A 19,748-nucleotide genomic window follows, 5' to 3' on the forward strand; every position below is an offset into this window, starting at 1 on the left:
ACCGAAAAGTCCATGTTTTTCTAACTAAGGTCTATAACTTTACAAGGTTGTTCCAGTAACTAAATACTTGACGAATGTCCAATCTTTGTTCTTATTTTTGGTAGACAATAAAGCAATCCTGCCTACAGGAGTGTCCGCTAGATTAAGTCTGTTGTTCAGTTTCTTCTTTAATAACATATGAACCCATAGGGGACAGCAACAGCATACTCTTTTGGAGTTACCGTAGCCTACCTAGTACAAAATTCTGTGTAGTTTAGCAAAAAGCCTTCATTATTAAACTATTGTGTAACCAGAATACTATTATTTGTAAAAAATTAAAAATTAAATTATGAGGGACCAAACAAGTCACTTATCTGATTATTCTATCACCACATGGATGTAGAGTTACGTAAAGTTGTTAGGTTGTGAACTATGTGGGGGGTAGCCTGGGTCAAAACAATGTTCAAATTATTTCGCAAAAAAAGAAAAAGCAAATTACATATATTCAATTGATATGCCTGGAAAGGAGTAGGAAGAAGTATAAAACTTATTTAATCCTACCCCTTTTCCACAGCTCAATAATGAATATTTATTATATTAAATTAACTTCCTTATAATCTCTCTATATATACAATCTATCTATATACTATTTGCTATACTATATTTATGATACTATATTTGATATTTACAATCCAATGATTTTCCATACATATATACAACTTGATATACTATGATCTTTTATCATTTATATATTATACAATCCATATATCTATATCTATACATATCTATTTGTACAATTTGATGTACTATATTTACATTTTATATATATATATATATATACAATCCTTATATCTATACAGTTTGGTACAGTATGTTTACATTATACATTTGATACATCTATATCTATATTTATACAATTTGATATAGGCTACTATATGTACAATTTACATATATATAATACACATTAACATACACCTGTGTATACAAAACTTGTAAACCCAATTATTATTATTGTTATTTTAATTAAAATTAAAATAACAATAATAATAATTTTTAAATATTTGTTAAATATATATATTTTTTTTTTCCTTCTTAAAGCTCTCCCTCATCCCTGTACCTTTTGAAAATCATTGCTTTGTAAGAAATTTTAAAAACTGGATCATGTAATGTAAATAACTTTTTACGTTTCATGACCCCTATTCTTTGTAAAGCTGTGCATTACAGGCTCATATTACACTATACAGTAGAGGGTATTCAGCCCACTGCTCTGTGAATACATAGTAGTCAGCAAATCCTTTTACGGCATGCATACGGGTTTTTATCCGGTGTCACATGACCCGTGCTCAGCCATCTTGTGGAAAACGAAGGGAGAGAGAGAGAGAGCGAGAGAGCGAGCGAGAGAGAGAGAGAGAGAGAGCCACACAACTCGCATACAAACCTTGTGCTGTCACAACAAGCAGAGGTAAGACAGCCAAAGTTGAATACACTAGAAAAGAGAAAATCATGAATGTAATTAAGCTGTCAGGGAGTCATATTGTGAAGAGCTTGGGGGGGGGGTCTGGGACAGTTGTTTTAAAAAAAACCCACCATGTTTACTTGGCCTTGCAGCCTCGGCCTCTAGTGCCTCTCTGTGCGCGTCAGGGTCGAGTGAAATCCGGGTCGACGAGGAAGTGTTGTTGTGGCTCCTGGCGTCTCACAGGCCGCGTGTAGCTTAGTTAGCCGACTCGTTTAGCGTGTTAGCCAGAAAGTGCTGGGGGATTAATTTACACCAGGTGACTGCTTAAATTATTATGACTTTAGTTTGCGGCAATACATGCATTGTTAAAGTAAGCTAAACAAGCGGCACATTGTATGTGGGCGAATGTTACAGCGTGACAGGCCGTATTAATCTACATTTGTTTAAAACGCTGGGTTAGCTTTCTGGCTAAGTGCAGCTATCGAAAATACCCTCTGGTGTGGCACTTAAACTCGCTTTACTCTGCTGCCAGCTTTCAACATGTATCTCAACTCTGCTGGCGACATTTATCTGAAACGTGTCTTATTAATGTTAACTATTCGCTTTCTGCCATTTTCGCTTAAATATTCACGTTTGTTTATTTAATTGATGTGTTAGCTTAACAAATGTAACGTGAACTGCAAACCCAACTTTTTTTTAAAATGATATCGAAACTACCTTCAGATTCTGCATAGTCTATAAGAAGAAAAAACACGTTTTCGTTTTTAGGTCTGACTTGTGTTAAGATGTTGTGTTTTCCTTGCTTTCCTGTGAGATTACAGATAACATTACACCGCGTTGCACTAACCGTGTTTAAACTTTACCAGAACATCATGTTATGCTCAGTTTTGTGTCTTTTACTGAAGCTGATTCACCTCCTTTTAAATCACTCAGGTGTGAAAATGATCAAACTATAAATGTATGTTGTGGACAGATTACATGACGTTAACTAGATTATAATACTTTGAAAGGAGTCATAACTTAATATACATTAAGAGTCCGCCCATCTGATTTATCTTTTTGTTAACACTGGCTGCTTTGTCTAAAAAATAATAATAATAATAATAAAACAGGCTACTTGGCTTTATTTGTTGCTGTCAATTTAAAACTTACACGTGGCTTAACCCTGCTTCCATATGGTCAGTGGTATTGTAAGTTTACTGTCGCCCTTTGTCCTTCATTTGAGGGAGCCTCTCATACTTCCTCACCTAAAGCATTAGGAAGGCGTAGGCAGAGGAGACATGCAAACAGAAGAATTATTAGTCATGTTTATTTGCTTAGGTTAAGTGGGAACCTCCGTTGTCAATTACAGGTGTCCGGCATACCTTGCTTGGTGGCAGTGGGAACTTCCTAAAATAGCTTTAGCAGATTGAAATTGTACACTGGTTGTGTGATGGGCTAATATATCCTGAGGGGTTGGAGTTCACTTAAGCAGGTGACAAAACCTTGAGTATTGTTTTTTTTTAATTCTGTGTAGCAGAATTATTCTATTCAAAATTATTTCCCCCCTCAAGTAAAAATGAAAATACTGGTAATAGTATTTGTTAAGACGTACATTGATCTTCGTTGTGTTTGAATTTTTGTTTAGTTCAGTTCTAACACAGTAAAACAAATTACACCAATGCATCCAATCTTGGTGTTTGGACACTTGCTGCACTTAAGAGTAAATAAGGAAGTAGCAGGAATGAATTGCAGGAAAATTGTATATTTACGTTAGATATAGTACTTAGTTGCTGTAGCCTATAACATTTGTTGTTGTTTTTTTAAAATACACAAACATACAGTGGTGGGTTGTCTATCTTTCTTCTGTACTTTGATTTCAGCAGTGGCACTGTTATAACAATGAATACAGAGTGGTACTAATCCTTTTCCTCCCCTTTCATATTTGCAGAACTTCAAGGAAGAATGGCCGAAACCCAAACTCTTAACTTTGGACCAGAATGGTAAATTGACATGAATTAAAGTTGAGACTGATGGAAATAATTTGTAGGCTGTGAAACTAGTTTTCTTTTAGGGCTTAGTGCATCTTTTCCAAACATGTTCAGGCATGCCATCTTAGCAATATTGTTATCTCCCTGTCCTCAGTCCACTCTGCCTTTACGACCCTTCCTCTCTTTCCAGGCTCCGTGCCCTGTCTGGAGGTGGCGGCAGCAGTAGTGGTGGTGGTGGTGGTGCTGGTGGTGGTGGTGGTGGAAGCAGCAGCTGCGCCATTGCCTCTCCACCCCTTTCACCTGCATTGCCAAAGTATAAACTTGCAGACTATCGCTACGGGAGAGAAGAAATGTTAGCACTTTATGTAAAGGATAACAAGGTTAGTAGGCTTTTAATGTCTGCATCTTACAAGTTGATGCTCACTTTGGATCAACATGATTTGCATACAAATTCTTTGTTTGAGTATTTAAATATTCATCTTAGGCAGTGGATTTTGACATTATCTATTTCTCTCCGCTAGATCCCTATAGACCTACACGATAAGGAGTTCCTGCCAATATTGCAAGAGGAGCCCTTGCCACCTCTGGCACTCGTCTCTTTTACAGAGGAGGAACAGGTACAACTTCTTGTCATAACATCAGGTCTCAAGCTTGCTGAGAAATTGTAAAATCACAAATGCTCTGTATCAACCACACCAAAATATATGTCTCATTTGTCCTCTTACTGTTGTTTCTTGTATCATACTGTTAGTTCATCAATTGATTTTGCTTCCAAATATAACAACAAGCTGACAGTGTGCTGTTTTTTTCTCCATTCCTCTTCCCCATTTGTATTTGCAGAGAAATTTTTCCATGTCTGTAAACAGTGCAGCTGTACTTCGGTTGACAGGGCGAGGAGGCGGTCCGATAGTAGGGGCACCAAGAGGCCGAAGTACTTCAAGGGGTCGAGGTACTTTATCTAAGATCACATTGAATTGTTTCATGTTTCCTCTCATTTAAAACACACATAGATACTGGTGGAATTGTATGTGTTAGATTTTTTTATTTTACAGTTGAGCCTTTATTGTAGCAATTGAATTTTTCCCAGTAATTTGGTCTTTGCTTGGGACGTTTCAGTGTACCTGCAGGGTCTTAAATGAAATATTTTCTCTTGGGGCACTGGTGTCGCTGTGGTTAGTCCGCGCACCCCATGTATGGAGGCTGTAGTCCTCCAAGCAAGCAGCCCAGGTTCGAATCCCACCTGTGGCTCCTTTCCTGCATGTCATTCCCTACTCTCTCTCCCTGATTTCCAACTCTACCCTCTGTCCCATCTCTCCATTAAAGGCAAAAAGCCCAAAATAAATCTTTAAAATTAAGGCCTTGAAGTCTTGAATACTATTTAAACAATGTCTTAATTTTCTTCTGGTTGTGTGTAGGATTTAATAATTAAGGTAACATCACACATAATTGTTAAATGAATACAGTTGTGTGTGCCTGTAAGTATATTTGCTTTGACAGTGTAGTGTGTGAGAGCAGTGGAGTGAATCCGCTGTCAGGAAACTAAAGTTAACATCCTTGTTGCCCACAAGCTAAGGTTAGCTCCTCACCTGTCAATAGTGACCTGTTGTTGGTTTGTTTTAACTGCTGTGAGAGGTGCCTGTGGGGAGCGTTTTCATGTGTATATTGTGTTTAATTAAATCCGGTTAACTGTGTGAGTTAGCTAGCAGGCTTGTGGGTTAAGCCCAGCCAGCATCCACACAAAGTGGACTAGCAACACCAGCAGCCAGGGATCCATAGGTATTTGTGTCAGGTTGTTTCAGGAAATATGCCTGTGGAAGTGAGTTGGTGAGGTAATTACTGAGAGCTCTCTAGCGAAAAATGCGGTTAGTGCATCGGCTACTCCAGGGAAAGTGCAATGGCATACACCACCCACCGTCTTTCCAGAATGTCTGGACAATCAATCATATACCAGATGTGGTGAACATCGTCATCATGTAGACCAATTTTATGGAGGATCATGATTGCAGAAATAGAAAGGCCCATATGTGGGAGCAGACAAGCAAAACAGTGAATGTTGCGACAAAGTGCTCTTATATTAGAAAAAAAAGCAGAAATGCTTTCTGATAATCTGTTGTGGAAAATGTCAATTATTTTGTGCAACCTTCAGCCTATTTTAAGGTCCTTTTGTCCTCAAAAGTTATATATGCTATCTAATGCATAGCACATGCACATAGTCAGAAGCCGGTCGACCTCTTCAGGTCATATTAACAATGTCATCAACCTGTGATTGTTTTCAGGCAGAGGAAGAGGAGATGGAGGGTTTTACCAAAGAAGTTTTGATGACGTGGAAGGTTTTGGTCGTGGAGGGAGGGAGATGCATCGCTCCCAGAGCTGGGAAGAGAGGTATGAAAATACCCAGATGATATTTGGCATTAGCCATTAAAAATGTTTGTGTTCCAGCTTTACATAATGTGTGTTTTTTTCACTAGGGGAGACAGACGGTTTGAAAAGCCAGGTCGAAAAGACCCAGGTTGGTGTTTAAAGTTGTTTCTTCAATAATCAATACATGACACTTTCATTGACAAATGCACTGACTTACTCTACTTGTTACTCTCTGTGAACCTAGCAGAAGCTGCTCCAGGACATTTTCCGATTAATCATAGTAAGTGGGTCTTTTCACAAATTCAATAGTTGACTGAAAAGCAACACAGATTTTTTTTATGTAGTTAAAATGTCACAGACAAGCCTTTTTTTATTGTTTGAAAGCCTTAAACTAGTTTACTAATTTGTTCTATGACACAACCCCACTCTTTGCAGTCGTCCGAAGCAACTATGAGGATGTTGTGACAGGCCTGCCAAGGAAGCACGACTTCATACGTTCAGAGAGTGAAAACTGGCGTTCTATTCGCGACGCTCAAAATGGTGAGGATGATGAGGGGGGCTGGCGACTGGCGGGTCCTCGACAGGACAGTGAACGCTGGTGCCCCCAGAGCCCAGGTGGGCACTGCATTGACCACATTGGTTGTAAACATATCTTTATTAAAACAACCTTGATGAGGGCATATGTGGTTTGTATGGCCTGTCTCAGAATAAGAAACATCAGCAAGCTACAGCATGTCTACTGTTGTGTGTCTTTTACTTCCTTCTAGCACAAAATTATATTTAAATGTTTCTATTTGAATAAAGGGATATTCTCCAGCTCCACCTTTTTTTTTGTATTATGGCATGTTTGTATGAATGACTGTACATATGACGGCTTTTGAAGTGCACATGCTACAACAATCCTGGCGTAACTGTGAAACATTGTATGTCGATGCACTTAAAGTAGTGTTGGTTGCCACTATGTTTGCAGTCCTTTTGATCATGAGAGTTGAGATTAATTTTATCGTAATTTTCTTCAGACGTGCCTCGGTCAGCAGGGTGGCGGGAAATCGCAGAACAGCGTCGCCGTTTCCCATTTGATGCAAGAGAAGAGGAGCGGGGCTACAGGAGGCCACGGTCAGGCAGCGGCAGCTTGGAGGACGAGAGGGACAGCCTGCCAGAGTGGTGTCTGGAGGATGCGGACGAGGAGGCAGGCACCTTTGACTCATCAGGGGCCTTTCTCTCACTCAAGGTAAATACTGGACCTGAAAGAAGTTAGAATACATTGAATTACAAAGACTTATAAATAACTCTGCCATGTGATTTTTTTAAAACAAATGTATGTCGCCGTAAATGGGCACTTTGTTGTGTATTTAGAAAGCATCTAAGGAGCCAATCATGGAGGAGGCAGAGCTAGACTTCAAACCCTTGGAGGAGTGTGAAGAGGGCCTGGAGGAGGAGGAGGACCTTCTGCCAAAAGAGACCAAAGAAATGGAAACAGAGGCTGAACGAAAAGGTAAGTCAATGTAGTCGATTTCAGTTCTAGTCTACAGGGATGTGATTTTTCCGGAGTAATCTGGGATCCTGGATTTTCCGACCTGAGGTAGCAACCCACATAGATATAATAGATATAAAAACACATTTTAAAATTTGTTAATAAGCTGTTAAGTTAAATATAGTGAATACAGGTTAATTCTTAAAATTTTGGGTTGCATCCTCATGGTTAAAAGCACTTCTTGTAAATCACTTTTGATAGAAGCATCCACTAAATACAAAAAAACAAATTGTGTCTTAGATTTTACCTATTGCCAACAAAGAGTGTGTATTACATCTGCTGTGTTTGGACTCTTGCTGGGCATCATTTACTGGCAGTGATTTAGTGCCCTTAATCAATAAGGAGAAACATTAGCAACCACAGGGGGGCTAAAAGAAGAAAACCTTCTGAGATGGTTCTGTACGGGTGCTCCTGCGTTTCTGTTTTGTTTAAGGATATACCTCAAGCATTCAGAAAGCAAAGGAATTTGAAACTTTGATTTCTTTCTCTGATTTGTTCTTGTTCCACTGCTCCTGCTCTAAATTTGCTCACACAAGCTGGTCTCCCTCTTGCTCTTAAGTTAGAATGGTTCATTTACCAACAGCAAGCAACAAATCCCATGCCTTTTGCCTGTAATGACATGCATACAGTCATGGATTTCAAGTCAAATGAATTTAAAAATGTATTGTTTATAAGATTGTGGACTGATCCTGAAGTTCAGCTACAGAAAAGCACCACTGAAGCTAGTGTAGTTCCCTCCCTTGTGACAGTTTAGTATATGGTCACAATTTTTTAACCTGAGATTATTCAGCTGTATTTGTAACATTCTTCCTATTTTTATTTTGGCACATTAAAGCAATCAAAAGAAACAACATACTTGTTATATAGGCATCGGTATTTAAGAGGACTGTAGGACTCAAAGATTTAGCTGCAACTTGTGGGTTAGGATAATTTTTTTTTAATGAATTTTTAGTACATTCTGCAGTCTTCTTATAAACTATACAACGCCAAAGAGAAAACAACCATAGAGTCTTACAGCCTAATTTCATTTCCTTGACTTATATCTTTCTTATTCTTTTTTTAGAGTTACTTAGAGTTTCAGAGGAGGCTTCAGCTGTCACTGCACCTGTTGCTCCCCAAGTATCCGCAACTCAGGCTTCTTCCCAGTCCTTGTCCACAAGCCAGCCTAGCAGAACAGAAGAGTCTGAGAGGCCAGCTGAACGGCAACCCCCCCTGGAGCGCCCGCCAGAGCCCTGCAAAGTCCCACTTCACATCCCCATGTCAAACAGCATTCTCGAGTCTCTACCCATGACACTCATTTCTACCACACGCACAGGTAGGGTTTAGGCTTTAATTTCACTTCACATAACACAGCCAGCGGAGTACTACTACATAGAATACCTCCTCATACTTGCCTGCTTTCCCCTCTTTTTGTTACATGCAGAAGTATCTGCTCCATCGCCAACCGTTCAGCTACCGCAGCCAAAGCCCATGGAAGTTCCAGTGCAGATGAACAATCCTTTGCCCTTCCCTTCAAGTATATTGGCACCTATTGGCAGACCCACTGCTGTTCCACATGACACAGATGAAGACGAGGGATTGAAACACTTTGAGCAGGTAAATGAGTCGGCTATGACCATCATAGTCTGTTGTGAGATGAAAGGGGTCTCCTTAACTGTTCCTTTGTCTTGGCGGCCAACCCTCTCCCAGGAGGCAGAGAAGATGGTAGCATACCTACAGGATGGTGTGGTGGATGATGACAGACTTGCAGTAAAGACTTCAGAGAAGCCCAAATCGGCATGCCTGCCACTTACCCACGAGGCTGCTCTCAAGTGGTTCTACAAAGACCCCCAAGGGGAAATACAGGGTGAGAGAGGAAGAGGTCTCTCGTTCTTAAAATTTGACTTGGATACTGATGTGTTTTGCATGAAAAAAGCTCCTGTATCGTCCCTAAATCGGCTGTCTTTCTGTGCTCCTGCAGGTCCGTTCAGTAACCAGGAGATGGCTGAATGGTTCCAGGCTGGTTACTTCACAATGTCTCTATTAGTGAAAAGAGGTTGTGATGAAGTATTTCAGGCGCTTGGAGAGATCATGAAGATATGGGGGAGAGTACCATTTACTCCAGGCCCTGCACCTCCTCCTCTACAGGTTTGTGTTTGAAGACCCTAGCTTATTTCCAAAAATATACTGTGTAGTAGGCTCTAGTCGCCATTACTAGCCATGAGCTGTAGGTGGTGTGCTAGTCCACTCTTTCGACTAGTAATATGTTTCCAAAGGAACCCTTATAAAATACTGACTGTATTTTGCTAGTGTCCGGGAAACAAAAATCGATAGTATGAAATCAGATTTGAAATCCCGCTTTTCTGCAGGATCTTATCACAGGATTTTTAGCCTCTTTGTTCACATCATGCTTCTTTAGCTTCCCTTTGCTTACTAGACTGCCACAATTATTTCTGACTGTCTTGTGTATTACAGGGGGATGGTGATCAAGAAAGGCAGAAGAGGCAGCAAGAGCTCACTGCTCTCAATCTATACCAGTTACAGCAGCTCCAGTATCAATACCTCCTCAGGTATGTCAGCCAGATCAGACCTTCTCATTGACCTTCACTTGCACAACTGTTCATGTACCTTTTAAACTATAAATCCACACATCTGTAAGTAGCTTCACTTTCTGAATTAAGACCAGAATTCCATCTGTTTCCAAAATAGCTGGGATGTTGTGTAAAATGTACATAAAATCAGAATGAACATTAACACCCTATGTTTGATGGAAAATAGAGATGTTGAATCTGAATAACGTCATTGTTTTGGGGAAATTATATTACCATTTTAAATTTAATGCCAGGAACACGTTTAAAAAAATGTTGGGAAAGGGTCATTTTTATCACTTGTTTCATCATGTTTCTTTCAACAACACTTTTTATGTGTTTTGGGAGCTAAGGAGCTCTATTTCTGGAACTGGAAAAGTAGAATGTTTTACCACACTTGTAGGACGTTAGCTGTTATTTTACGCCCTGATGAAGACGTTGTTTTATTGGCTCAATACGTTGCTCTTTAAATGATAGTTTTTGCTAAAAGCCACAGATTTTATGTAGTGTTGCGTTAAAAACATGATTTTTAAAACGTTGCCAGCACAATCTTTCACAGTGGCGAATGCCTCCATGTTTTTACTTCAGAAAGACATTTTGACCTTTTAACCTTATTAACGGTGGTAGTTCCTTATGGTGTTTTTTTTTTTTTAAATACACAACTTCTCCAGTCTTTTGTTGCAGCTGTTCCAAGCTTTTTAAAACATTTTGTCAGCATCAAATTCAAAAATGTACTGGTTAAACACTTGATGTGTTGTTTTCGTGTTAAATTCAATCAAAAAAAGCTCAGGGACTGCAGATGGAATCTAGCTAATCAGCTACATATGGTGCAATGCATCTCCTCTCATTAATTGAGATTAATGTACATTTATACATGGCTCCTGACAAACTCAACAATAAACTAAAGTAAATATGGGGTTTCAATGTTTTGCAAATCACATTAGGTTTTTATTTACTTTTTACACAGCATCCCAACTTTTTTGGAACAGGGGTTGTAGTTTTTGAATAATTTAATCTTAATCAAGTTAGCTTCCACCACACCTTAGACTATTGTAAAGCTAAGAATCGGGCTACACTTAACTACAATGTGTACAGCAGATAGTGATCTAACATGCCACGTTCATAATTCATTCCCTCTTGAGTGAAGTCTAATTTCCTGTTTTTCTTGATTTTTCCATCACCATATAGGCAGCAGTATGCTCAGGCCCTGGCCCAGCAGAAAGCTGCAGCTCTTAACTCCGCTCCTCTTCAACAGCAACAGCAGCATCAACAGCAGATCAACCTGCTACTACAGCAATACCAGGCTCTCAAGATAAGGTCAGTAACACACAAATGGCACACTCTCTCAACTGGAAGGTCCCCATGTCCTTCAACATGGTCCTGTCCTGGCCAAGACACTGAACCCCAAATTGGTCTTGCTGCTGCGTCAGCGGCGTATGAATGGGATTAGTTTATACTAGTGGACACTATAGATAGCAGCCGATAGAAGACTAAATAAATCACTGTAAAAGTCCATTTACCATCCATTCACACACATGCCATAATGCAACATCATGATTCTGTCACCCTACCTCTAAATACATCTGGACCTGTGTTGTAGTGTTTACATACTCACCCTGCATTAGTGCTGTCAAAATTGACCAAAAATGGCTTATGAGTATTCATTCTGAAAAAACACATTAGTTCCAAACAACTTATAGGTATGGATATATTTATTTCAAATGTTTTTACTTACACATAACAAAATAAACCAATGAAAAATTCTCAGCATAAAATTAATTTAATACCACCGATCTCTCTCTTGCTTGCACGCACGCGCTCCCTCTCTCTCTGCGCCGTGCTTTGTGTTCAAACTGAGGGTGCGCTCTCTCGATCGTACAAAAAGATGAAAGAAAAGTGAACTGGTTCTGCATATTATTCTCTCATAGAGCCCTTGCATATAATATTCTATTCCCCATAGCCGTAAGGACGCGTTTCCCAGCAGTTTGCTGATCTTGTTCCGTACCGGGCCCGGTGTCACTCACTCACTGCGTCCTTCCACACTCACTTGTGTCATCTCCTCCAGTACAGCCACCTGCACCTCCCGTTGTTGTCCCTCTTTTTAAATGAACAAGACGATGGAAGTGCGGATCCAGATAACTTGCTTTGTTTAGCACCATATATTACTTTTTCTCACTATACCACTTCCTCACTTTACCGCACAGCCAGATCAGTGATTACTGTTTTCTTCATCTCTGTCACCACAGGTTGTTCGTTTAAAGGTAGTACAATGCTTCTGTGGTTACTGTTTGAGAAACTCCTGTACCTGTAGTATTTAAATATTTGTTATTATGAGGATAGGATTGCATTTGTCCAAGTGGTTTATTTTCCCACAAATATTAATTTCCACATCCGAATGCTCGTCTAATTTTTTAATTCGATTATATATTTGGATTTTGAATATTCTTTGACAGCCCTGCCCTGCAAAGACAGGAAATTAAATTAAGTTTTCTTTTTTAAAAAACACTGATTTATTTTTGTTTTAGGGCATCTGAGAGCCTTCTACCTCCTGTTACCCGGTCCTTGTCTGTACCGGACTCTGGTTCTGTGTGGGAAATGCAGAAACCGTCCTCTCAGGCCTCCTGCACACCAAACCTCCAACAGTCTGCCCAAAGTAGTGAGTGCTCACTTTATTATTCTGCAGTGTTGTTTTCCTGTGATATGTCAGAAAAAGTTCATTATCCTTTTGAAGGTGTAATGCATTATATTGTTTTGTGCTTAACAGCGTGGGATGGCAGCAGCGTGTGGGATTTACCTATAGACTCCATGGCACAGGCTCCAACCATCGAGCAGATGCAACAGTTAGAGAAGTCAAAGGCTTCAAAGGTAACACATTCTCCTCCATTTATCTTTTTGCATTCAAATGTTTCTGAAAAGTCTCAATATAACTCAAATGTAGAAAGTCAACAGGATTCTAAGATTACATTGATTACGTTCATGTCAACTTTGTGAACTTGTAATTTATCTTTTTTATTATCTTCTATTGTTGTTCAATAGAAAGCACTTCCATATAGTTATAATTACTAAAGTGGTCTGAAGTCTTACCTGATGGTACTTTATAATAAGAAATAACATCAGCCTGAAATCCATCTCCAATATCTTCATATTATCTTTCTTTGATTTGGCAGTTGGAGCTGGAGAGACGTGAGGCAGAAATGAGAGCCAAAAGGGAGGAAGAGGAGAGGAAAAGGCTGGAGGAGGCCCTGAGGGCTCGACAGGAGGAGGAACGCAAGCGCTTGGAAGAAGAGGAGCTGGCACGACAAAAACAGGTGAAGCATTTTCACAATCCATCCATCTGAAGCTCAAAAGGCCATTAAGCTGCAGTTTCAATTTGCAATATGTTTACTTGTGAAATTGAGACTAATCACAGTTTTCAAATTTGTAGGAGGAGGCATTAAGACGTCAGCGAGAGCTTGAAGAGGCACAGCGCAGACAAAAAGAGGAAGAGGAAAGACTGGCACAAGAAGAAGCTCTCTGCAGATTAGAGGAAAGGAGGAGGGAAGAAGAGGAAAGACAGAAACGGGAGGAGTTCCTTCACAAACAGGTGAGCGAACAAAAAAACTTTTAGAAATGACTCCAGGGATGTTACGGTATCTTCAATATCACAATATTTTTTGGATATTTCACGAACAAAAGTGTCTCGATACCGTCGTGGACTTGTGATGCTATGAAACTGGCAAAAAAGTTGGGAGTAGTTGGGAGGGAGGGAGAAGAAAGAGACAATTTTGAGATTGTCTCTTAGTTGTTATACAACTTAAAATTGTAAGATTGTCCTTTGAACAGAATTAATACTTAGACACACTCCCTGACCTTCCCGAGGAAGGTTTTTTCACTAGGTTCAGCTTTTATTTTTTATAAAAGGTCCTTTCCGTCATATGACCTATCTCATTTCCTGTTTCAAGTTCCTATCATTGTTTAAGAAATCACACATTTTTTCCAAGTCTTCAATTTTTTTTAAATATGGCAATATAATATTGAATCTTGGACTTGTTATCGCTATATTATCGTATCATATGTATTTGTATCGTTACGTTCCTAACCTCCCCACTAAAAGGTCTCCCCTCGTCTAAACCTAAGTTGTGTTGTTTTCTACTTCTCTAGGAGGAGGAGCGCAGGAAGCAGGAGGAGCTTGAAGCGTTGAGGAGGCGTGAGGAGGAGAAGCGAGCGGAGGAGGAGGCGGTAGCTGCTGCTGCTGCAGCTGCTCTTGCTCAACAACAAGAGGAGGAGCAGAAGAGGAGAGAGCAGGAGGCCCAAAGACAGCAGGAGCTGCAAAGACAGAGGCAGCAGCAACAAGAGGCCCTCAGGAGACTTCAACAACAACAGCAGCAGCAGCAGCTCGCACAAATGAAGGTGAGGTCAAATAAAATTACTCTGCAAAAATAGTCATCCCAATTTGTATACAAGTGGACAAAACAAACTTGTACATCTTCCTTAGCTTCCATCCTCCTCAAAGTGGGGCCAGCAGTCAGCCAACGCTATAAACCACAACCAGAACGCCCTGTCGCTGGCCGAGATCCAGAAACTGGAAGAAGAGAGAGAACGACAAGCGCAGGAGGAGGTAAGAGTAGGGAGCAGCGGAAACACATTTATTAGACAGCTTGGCTGTATATCACCTACAATGTTTTGGTGACTACTTTGATTTAAAAATAGTTTCAGTTTACTTTTTTCTGGGTTTTTTCTCTTCACCCCAACAGCAGCGACGTCAGCAACAGGAGCTCCTGAAGCTACAGCAGCAGCAGGCCTTGCTACAGGCTCAGCAGCCCCAGTCCAAGCTGTCTGGTTGGGGCGGTGCGGCCAAACAGCCAGTTATTACCAAATCTTTGCTGGAGATTCAAAGGGAAGAAGCCCAGCTGATGAAGCAGAGAAAGGATCATCAGCAGCAGCAGCAGCAGCAGCAGCAGCAGCAACCACAACAGCATACTATCGCCCCCCAACAGACCCGCTCTCAAACCAGAACTGTACGTGACCCACATGTTGCTGTGTGTTATTGAGTGTGTAGAGTGGTAGAGTTGGGCGTGGACTGAAACAAATTGACATTTCGATTTTAAGAATAAAATATCGCTCAGTGCCATTTTAAAGTTAAGTAAAGTTTCTATATGTTAAAAAAGTTGCTTGAATATTAGATCCAAGGACTCTAAACACTTTGACTTTTCACATCTCTTATAAGTTCAAATGTCAATTTTTTGCTTTTTTGTCATTTGCCAATCACATCCATGATTAGTCAATCAGCAGGAATTACAATAATGACTCAGTTCTGTCAGTCTTTTTTGAAGGACTGACACAAAACACCTCATATTTCCAGCTTTTCAGTTCTTTCAGGACCCTTTGCTTTTCTCCCTGTGCTTTTAGAAACAGATTTATCGACCACAACTTAATCAATAAAAAATGGACTAGGCAGATGTTATGGTAATGAAATAAATTGTGACCTTCAGCGCTATAAAGAAGTACTAACATTGTCTCTCTCTTGTCACAGACATCTCTGAGTAACTCAGTGTGGGGGTCTGTGAACCCCAGCACATGCACTAACTGGGGCTCAGACTCCAGCAGTATCTGGGGCGACACCCACAACTCCAACATGGGCTTCTGGGACGAGGCTGTAAAAGAGGCAGTCCAGCCACCTCCTCCACCCAAAAAAGGCAGCACACAAAAGAACAACAAAGGCAACGCCAACCTCAGGTATTAAAATAAGACAGCTAAACATGTATTACAGGTTATAAGAAATACGCAGATTTAAACTTCATTTATCTCCCTGTCTGTTTCTCTGTCCTTATAAAGTAATTCTGTGAGTGGGCGGGTCAATAAGAAGGTAGAAGAGGAGGAAAAGCTGCTTAAGTTGTTTCAAGGGGTCAGTAAGAGTCAGCAGGATACCTTCATGCAATGGTGTGAGCAAACTCTGCACACCCTCAACACAGCCAACAATCTGGATGGTAAGACTTTAAAAATAAGTTTTTGCCAAAGCAAGCCACCCACAAATATTTATGGATTTTACAGCATTTCTGTAAACTCACAAATAGTCTCCATGTGTCTCCCTGCCAGTTCCGACGTTTGCATCCTTCCTGAAAGAAGTGGATTCTCCATACGAGGTGCATGATTACGTCAGGGCCTATTTGGGGGACACTCCCGAGGCCAAGGACTTTGCCAAGCAGTTCCTGGAACGCCGTGCCAAACAGAACGCTAACCAACAGAAACCGGCACCACAGAACCAACAACAAGCCTTCAAGCAGCAGCAGGTGAGCAGGACTGAAGTGCAATCAGTCAGTAAGTTAACATCTTAAAAATAAAAATGTGGTTGGGACTTTATTTACTCCTGCATGTATAATATCAATCAGCCACAAACTGACCTAGGTGTTCTGAGCATACTCCACAGTTCTGGCGGCGGGCTTAGACCTGGATTTCGAACAGTTAATGACAAGTTATTTTTAATTCAGCAACAATAATTGTTTGAGGGCTCATTGTGAACAATAGTGATATAAAGCTAAGCTAGCCATTTCTCGAGGGTCATCCAGAAAATCCCCACGCGTGGACAAAACCCCAAAAGATGCAGCATGTCTTCAATTTCTGATTTACAGAAGTGGCATTTTTGAGCCTTTTCTAAACCTCATTTCTGTTTGTGGATTGTTTGGTATGTGAAGTAAGAGGTCAACAGGAAAAAGGGTAACTAGCTGCAAAGGGCAAATCGCCGGGCTCATTCTGACTTGCTGCGGAAAAAATACTAGGAGTCTGTCAGGAGTAACTTCGGGTGAAGTTAAGAGTTTTTCAGGAGTTTTCTGCTGGCGTGAAAGCCCTAGTAGTGACTGGCTTAAAGGCTCACTATGGGTGCACTAAATGCTTTGTTCCACCTTGTCTCCAAAGCCATGCAGGTCTTGTAATGTGATCAAAAGACGGGCATCTGTCCCTTTTTTAAATGTCCAAAAATAGTTGATACCCTGCGGTATTTCTTTTTTTTAATAAATATTTATTTTTGGGCTTTTGTGCCTTTAATGGCGAGATAGGACAGTGGATAGAGTTGGAAATCAGAGAGAGAGAGGGGGGAGTGACATGCGGGAAAGGAGCCACAGGCTGGATTCGAATCTGGGCCGTCCGCTTTGAGGACTACAGCCTCCATACATGGGGCGCGCGCACTGCGCCACCAGCGCCCCGATACCCTGTGGTATTTCTGTGTGGTATTTTCATTTGACATAGCCACTGCCTTCATACTCAATGGCCAACACTGTTGTTTACACTTCTGCTGGGAATTTCTCTTGCGTCACACCTTTGGATCAGTTCCAAAAGATGTAATTCCACGGCCTGTTCTTTGTTTCTTAGTGGAGCTGTAGCTCATATCTGCTCATGTGATCCTCATGCAGACCTGATCTGAAGAGTGCATTCATTGTGTTTTAATTTACAGTACTCTTATCACACTACATATCAAAAAAGCTATGTATAAATCACACAAAGGAGCTGGATGGATCCTAAAAGTAATAATACTAGTGATCAATATCAATTGAGTTAGTGTCTATTGGATCGGGGGGAGTTAATCTATCCAAGATTAGATCAAATCCTTGGCACATGAATAGTCTGAATAGTGGTGATAAATATAGATTGTAGTTAAAAATGTCATTTAATCAACATATATTTAGTATTGAAAACTGTTCCTCGTAAACCACTTCTCAACAGACGTTGGATCATCAGTCACTGTATATAAACGTCATTCTCTTCCCATTGGCTTGAATTGAAATCTCCAGAGTATATGCGTATATTTTCTGTGGATAAAATACTAGGGGTCTCTGCCGGAGAAACTCCGGGTAAAGTCTGCGCGAAAAATGCGGCTGTTTGCGTTCACACAGCCTAAAGCACCTCCGGGTAGCCACATTTCCAGAGTTTTTCAGGAGATTTCCGTATGTGTGAAAAGGGTTTTAGTTTAAATAAAATCAAAAGTCCCTGGACTACGTTTAGACTAACAGTAATAACTGGACTTTTCTGTCATAAACAAGAAGTTCTCTCCAACAGTTACTCAACAATTTCTCTCTTACCCAGGACTCAGTATGGGGTGGAACAGGATCTTCATCACTCTACCAGTCCAACCATACGAGTGGGCAGCAGCAGCAGCGTTTTGAGACCGTCACCTCAGGGAAGAAGAAGAAGAAGCAGAAGATGGTCCGCGCAGATCCCAGCCTTTTAGGTGAGAGTGTACACCCATCTGCTCACTGAAAAAATCTGCAACCATGTGTCAGTGCATTTTCCATCTCACCCACTCATCTCTGTTGTTACTTTTCCTAGGTTTCTCTGTGAATGCTTCATCTGAGAGATTGAATATGGGAGAGATTGAGACTTTAGAAGACGCATAAGGGAATGCAGCCAAGCAAACCCAACTGACTGTATCCAATTTGAACAGCAGCTGTTTTACCTGAACCCCTCTCACATCCCCTTGACTGCCCAACAAACTTTATTTTTAGTTTCCCTTTTTTCAGACAAACACTGGTAATCCCACATTCATTTTAAATTGAAAACAAATCTCTGAGACCGTAAGTGTCCAGTTGCATACGGAGCTTTAAAATGAAAATAAAACAAAAAACTCTGAGACAAAAATAGTCTGAAAAAAAACCTGCCAGTGAAACCATCAACCGGCCAAGAGAGGAACTACATGATGAACTCAAGTTTCTGGAGAAAAGTCTGGAGAGACGTCATTGACTGTTTGGCGTGCATCTGCTCGGTCCAGAATCATGTCCCGTTTTAGAAATTCAGAGACAACAAATTTCAGATTTGGCCGCCATTGTTTGGGATTGTTTTAAGTGTGGATATATATGGGTGGGTGGTTGGGGTATTATGGGAAAAGGTTAGAGAGATTATATCCATTGTTTTTGCTTTATTTATTGAAATTTGTTTTCCTCACAACCCCTTAACCCCTCCCCCTCTTTCCCCTCCCTGTATTCTGCTGGGTGTTCATGGGTAATGACGGCAAAGTAGAGCCCAAGGATTCGTGCCCACTTATGTCCTGTTTTAAGGACATGTTCAAAAGTTCCAAGTAGTTATCTATTTCTTGTAAAATACTAGGCTGTTTAAAGAATAAACTTTCAATTCTGCATCTGTATTATAATATATGAAAATGATCTGCTGGAGTCGTACTTTTTTACTGCAGTATGAAATAAAACAGTCTGATAAGTGGGCTGTTCACATCTGTGTCTGAACTGTTGAGTGAAATACTAACGTGCACGATTCACTTTTCGCAAGGATCCTATTTAGAACTGTATATGTGGAAATAAGAATGAAATATATTCTGGTGTTGAAGAGAACATGGAGGAAGCATGGTGTTAGTATTGATGATGTTTAAGATCTGAAGAACATTTTAAATCTCCAAGCAATGGAATTTAATTTGAGATGAGTGTTTTACAAGAGTAGATGAGATTCATGTTAGAACTGGTACATATAGTTCAATTTAAAGAATTCACATTCCTGGGTAAACATCTCCCCTAATACTTTTTTTTTATCCTGACAGATTGATTGATAGTTGTTTTTTAGGATTTATTTTAGCTCACGGTTTTAAATTCCACAAAGAGAACTGAAAGACTTCCAAATGCACTTTACTGATAAAACATGGGGTTAGCTTAACCGTGCATTTGTAAACCTGAAAGTACATTACGAAAGTACAACATATGAAAGCAGAAGGTGAGATTAGGACTCTACCAAAATGCCCTTTTGCAGTTCTTTGAACACACTTTCTCACGGTTACTGCTCTAACATGGTCAGTTTACAGATGTTGGAGGGTAATACCACAGTATGCATGTTTTGCCAGGCGAGAGGTTAGACATTGATAATATGTGCACACTTCATATCAATCAAACTGAAATATAGCTTTGTATTTG

At 40.3% G+C, this 19,748-nt stretch overlaps 1 protein-coding gene across 4 annotated transcripts; it reads left to right on the forward strand.

Moving 5' to 3' along the window:
- The first annotated feature begins 1,334 nt into the window (after positions 1 to 1,334).
- Positions 1,335 to 19,051, forward strand: gigyf2 (GRB10 interacting GYF protein 2). 4 transcript variants are annotated; one of them, XM_020643744.3, is made up of 29 exons: positions 1,335 to 1,441; positions 3,366 to 3,417; positions 3,596 to 3,785; positions 3,927 to 4,022; positions 4,246 to 4,354; positions 5,682 to 5,787; positions 5,874 to 5,914; positions 6,011 to 6,046; positions 6,202 to 6,381; positions 6,786 to 6,997; positions 7,123 to 7,261; positions 8,364 to 8,615; positions 8,724 to 8,896; positions 8,990 to 9,146; positions 9,261 to 9,427; positions 9,755 to 9,849; positions 11,056 to 11,184; positions 12,393 to 12,523; positions 12,632 to 12,732; positions 13,035 to 13,175; positions 13,292 to 13,450; positions 14,008 to 14,256; positions 14,342 to 14,464; positions 14,601 to 14,864; positions 15,380 to 15,582; positions 15,682 to 15,833; positions 15,943 to 16,136; positions 17,923 to 18,067; positions 18,166 to 19,051. In XM_020643744.3, the coding sequence occupies exons 2-29, from the start codon at positions 3,380 to 3,382 to the stop codon at positions 18,231 to 18,233; spliced, it is 4,050 nt and encodes a 1,349-aa protein (XP_020499400.2). In that variant the 5' UTR covers positions 1,335 to 1,441; positions 3,366 to 3,379; the 3' UTR covers positions 18,234 to 19,051. The 4 variants fall into 4 exon arrangements, with proteins under 4 accessions (XP_020499400.2, XP_065810115.1, XP_020499404.2 ...); XM_065954043.1 differs by having other exon boundaries at positions 6,202 to 6,306; XM_020643748.3 differs by having other exon boundaries at positions 6,014 to 6,046.
- Positions 19,052 to 19,748: the final 697 nt, after the last annotated feature.

This window comes from Labrus bergylta, chromosome 4 (assembly GCF_963930695.1).
Source record: "Labrus bergylta chromosome 4, fLabBer1.1, whole genome shotgun sequence".
Taxonomy (NCBI): Eukaryota; Metazoa; Chordata; class Actinopteri; order Labriformes; family Labridae; genus Labrus; species Labrus bergylta.

Excerpts from the sequence above, each read along its gene's own strand:
- gigyf2 (XM_020643744.3), top strand. The coding sequence starts at position 3,380 with ATGGCCGAAACCCAAACTCTTAACTTTGGACCAGAATG. Across the intron at positions 3,786-3,926 it reads TTTATGTAAAGGATAACAAG|ATCCCTATAGACCTACACGA; the intron begins GTTAGTAGGCTT and ends TCTCTCCGCTAG. Across the intron at positions 6,998-7,122 it reads GGGCCTTTCTCTCACTCAAG|AAAGCATCTAAGGAGCCAAT; the intron begins GTAAATACTGGA and ends TTGTGTATTTAG.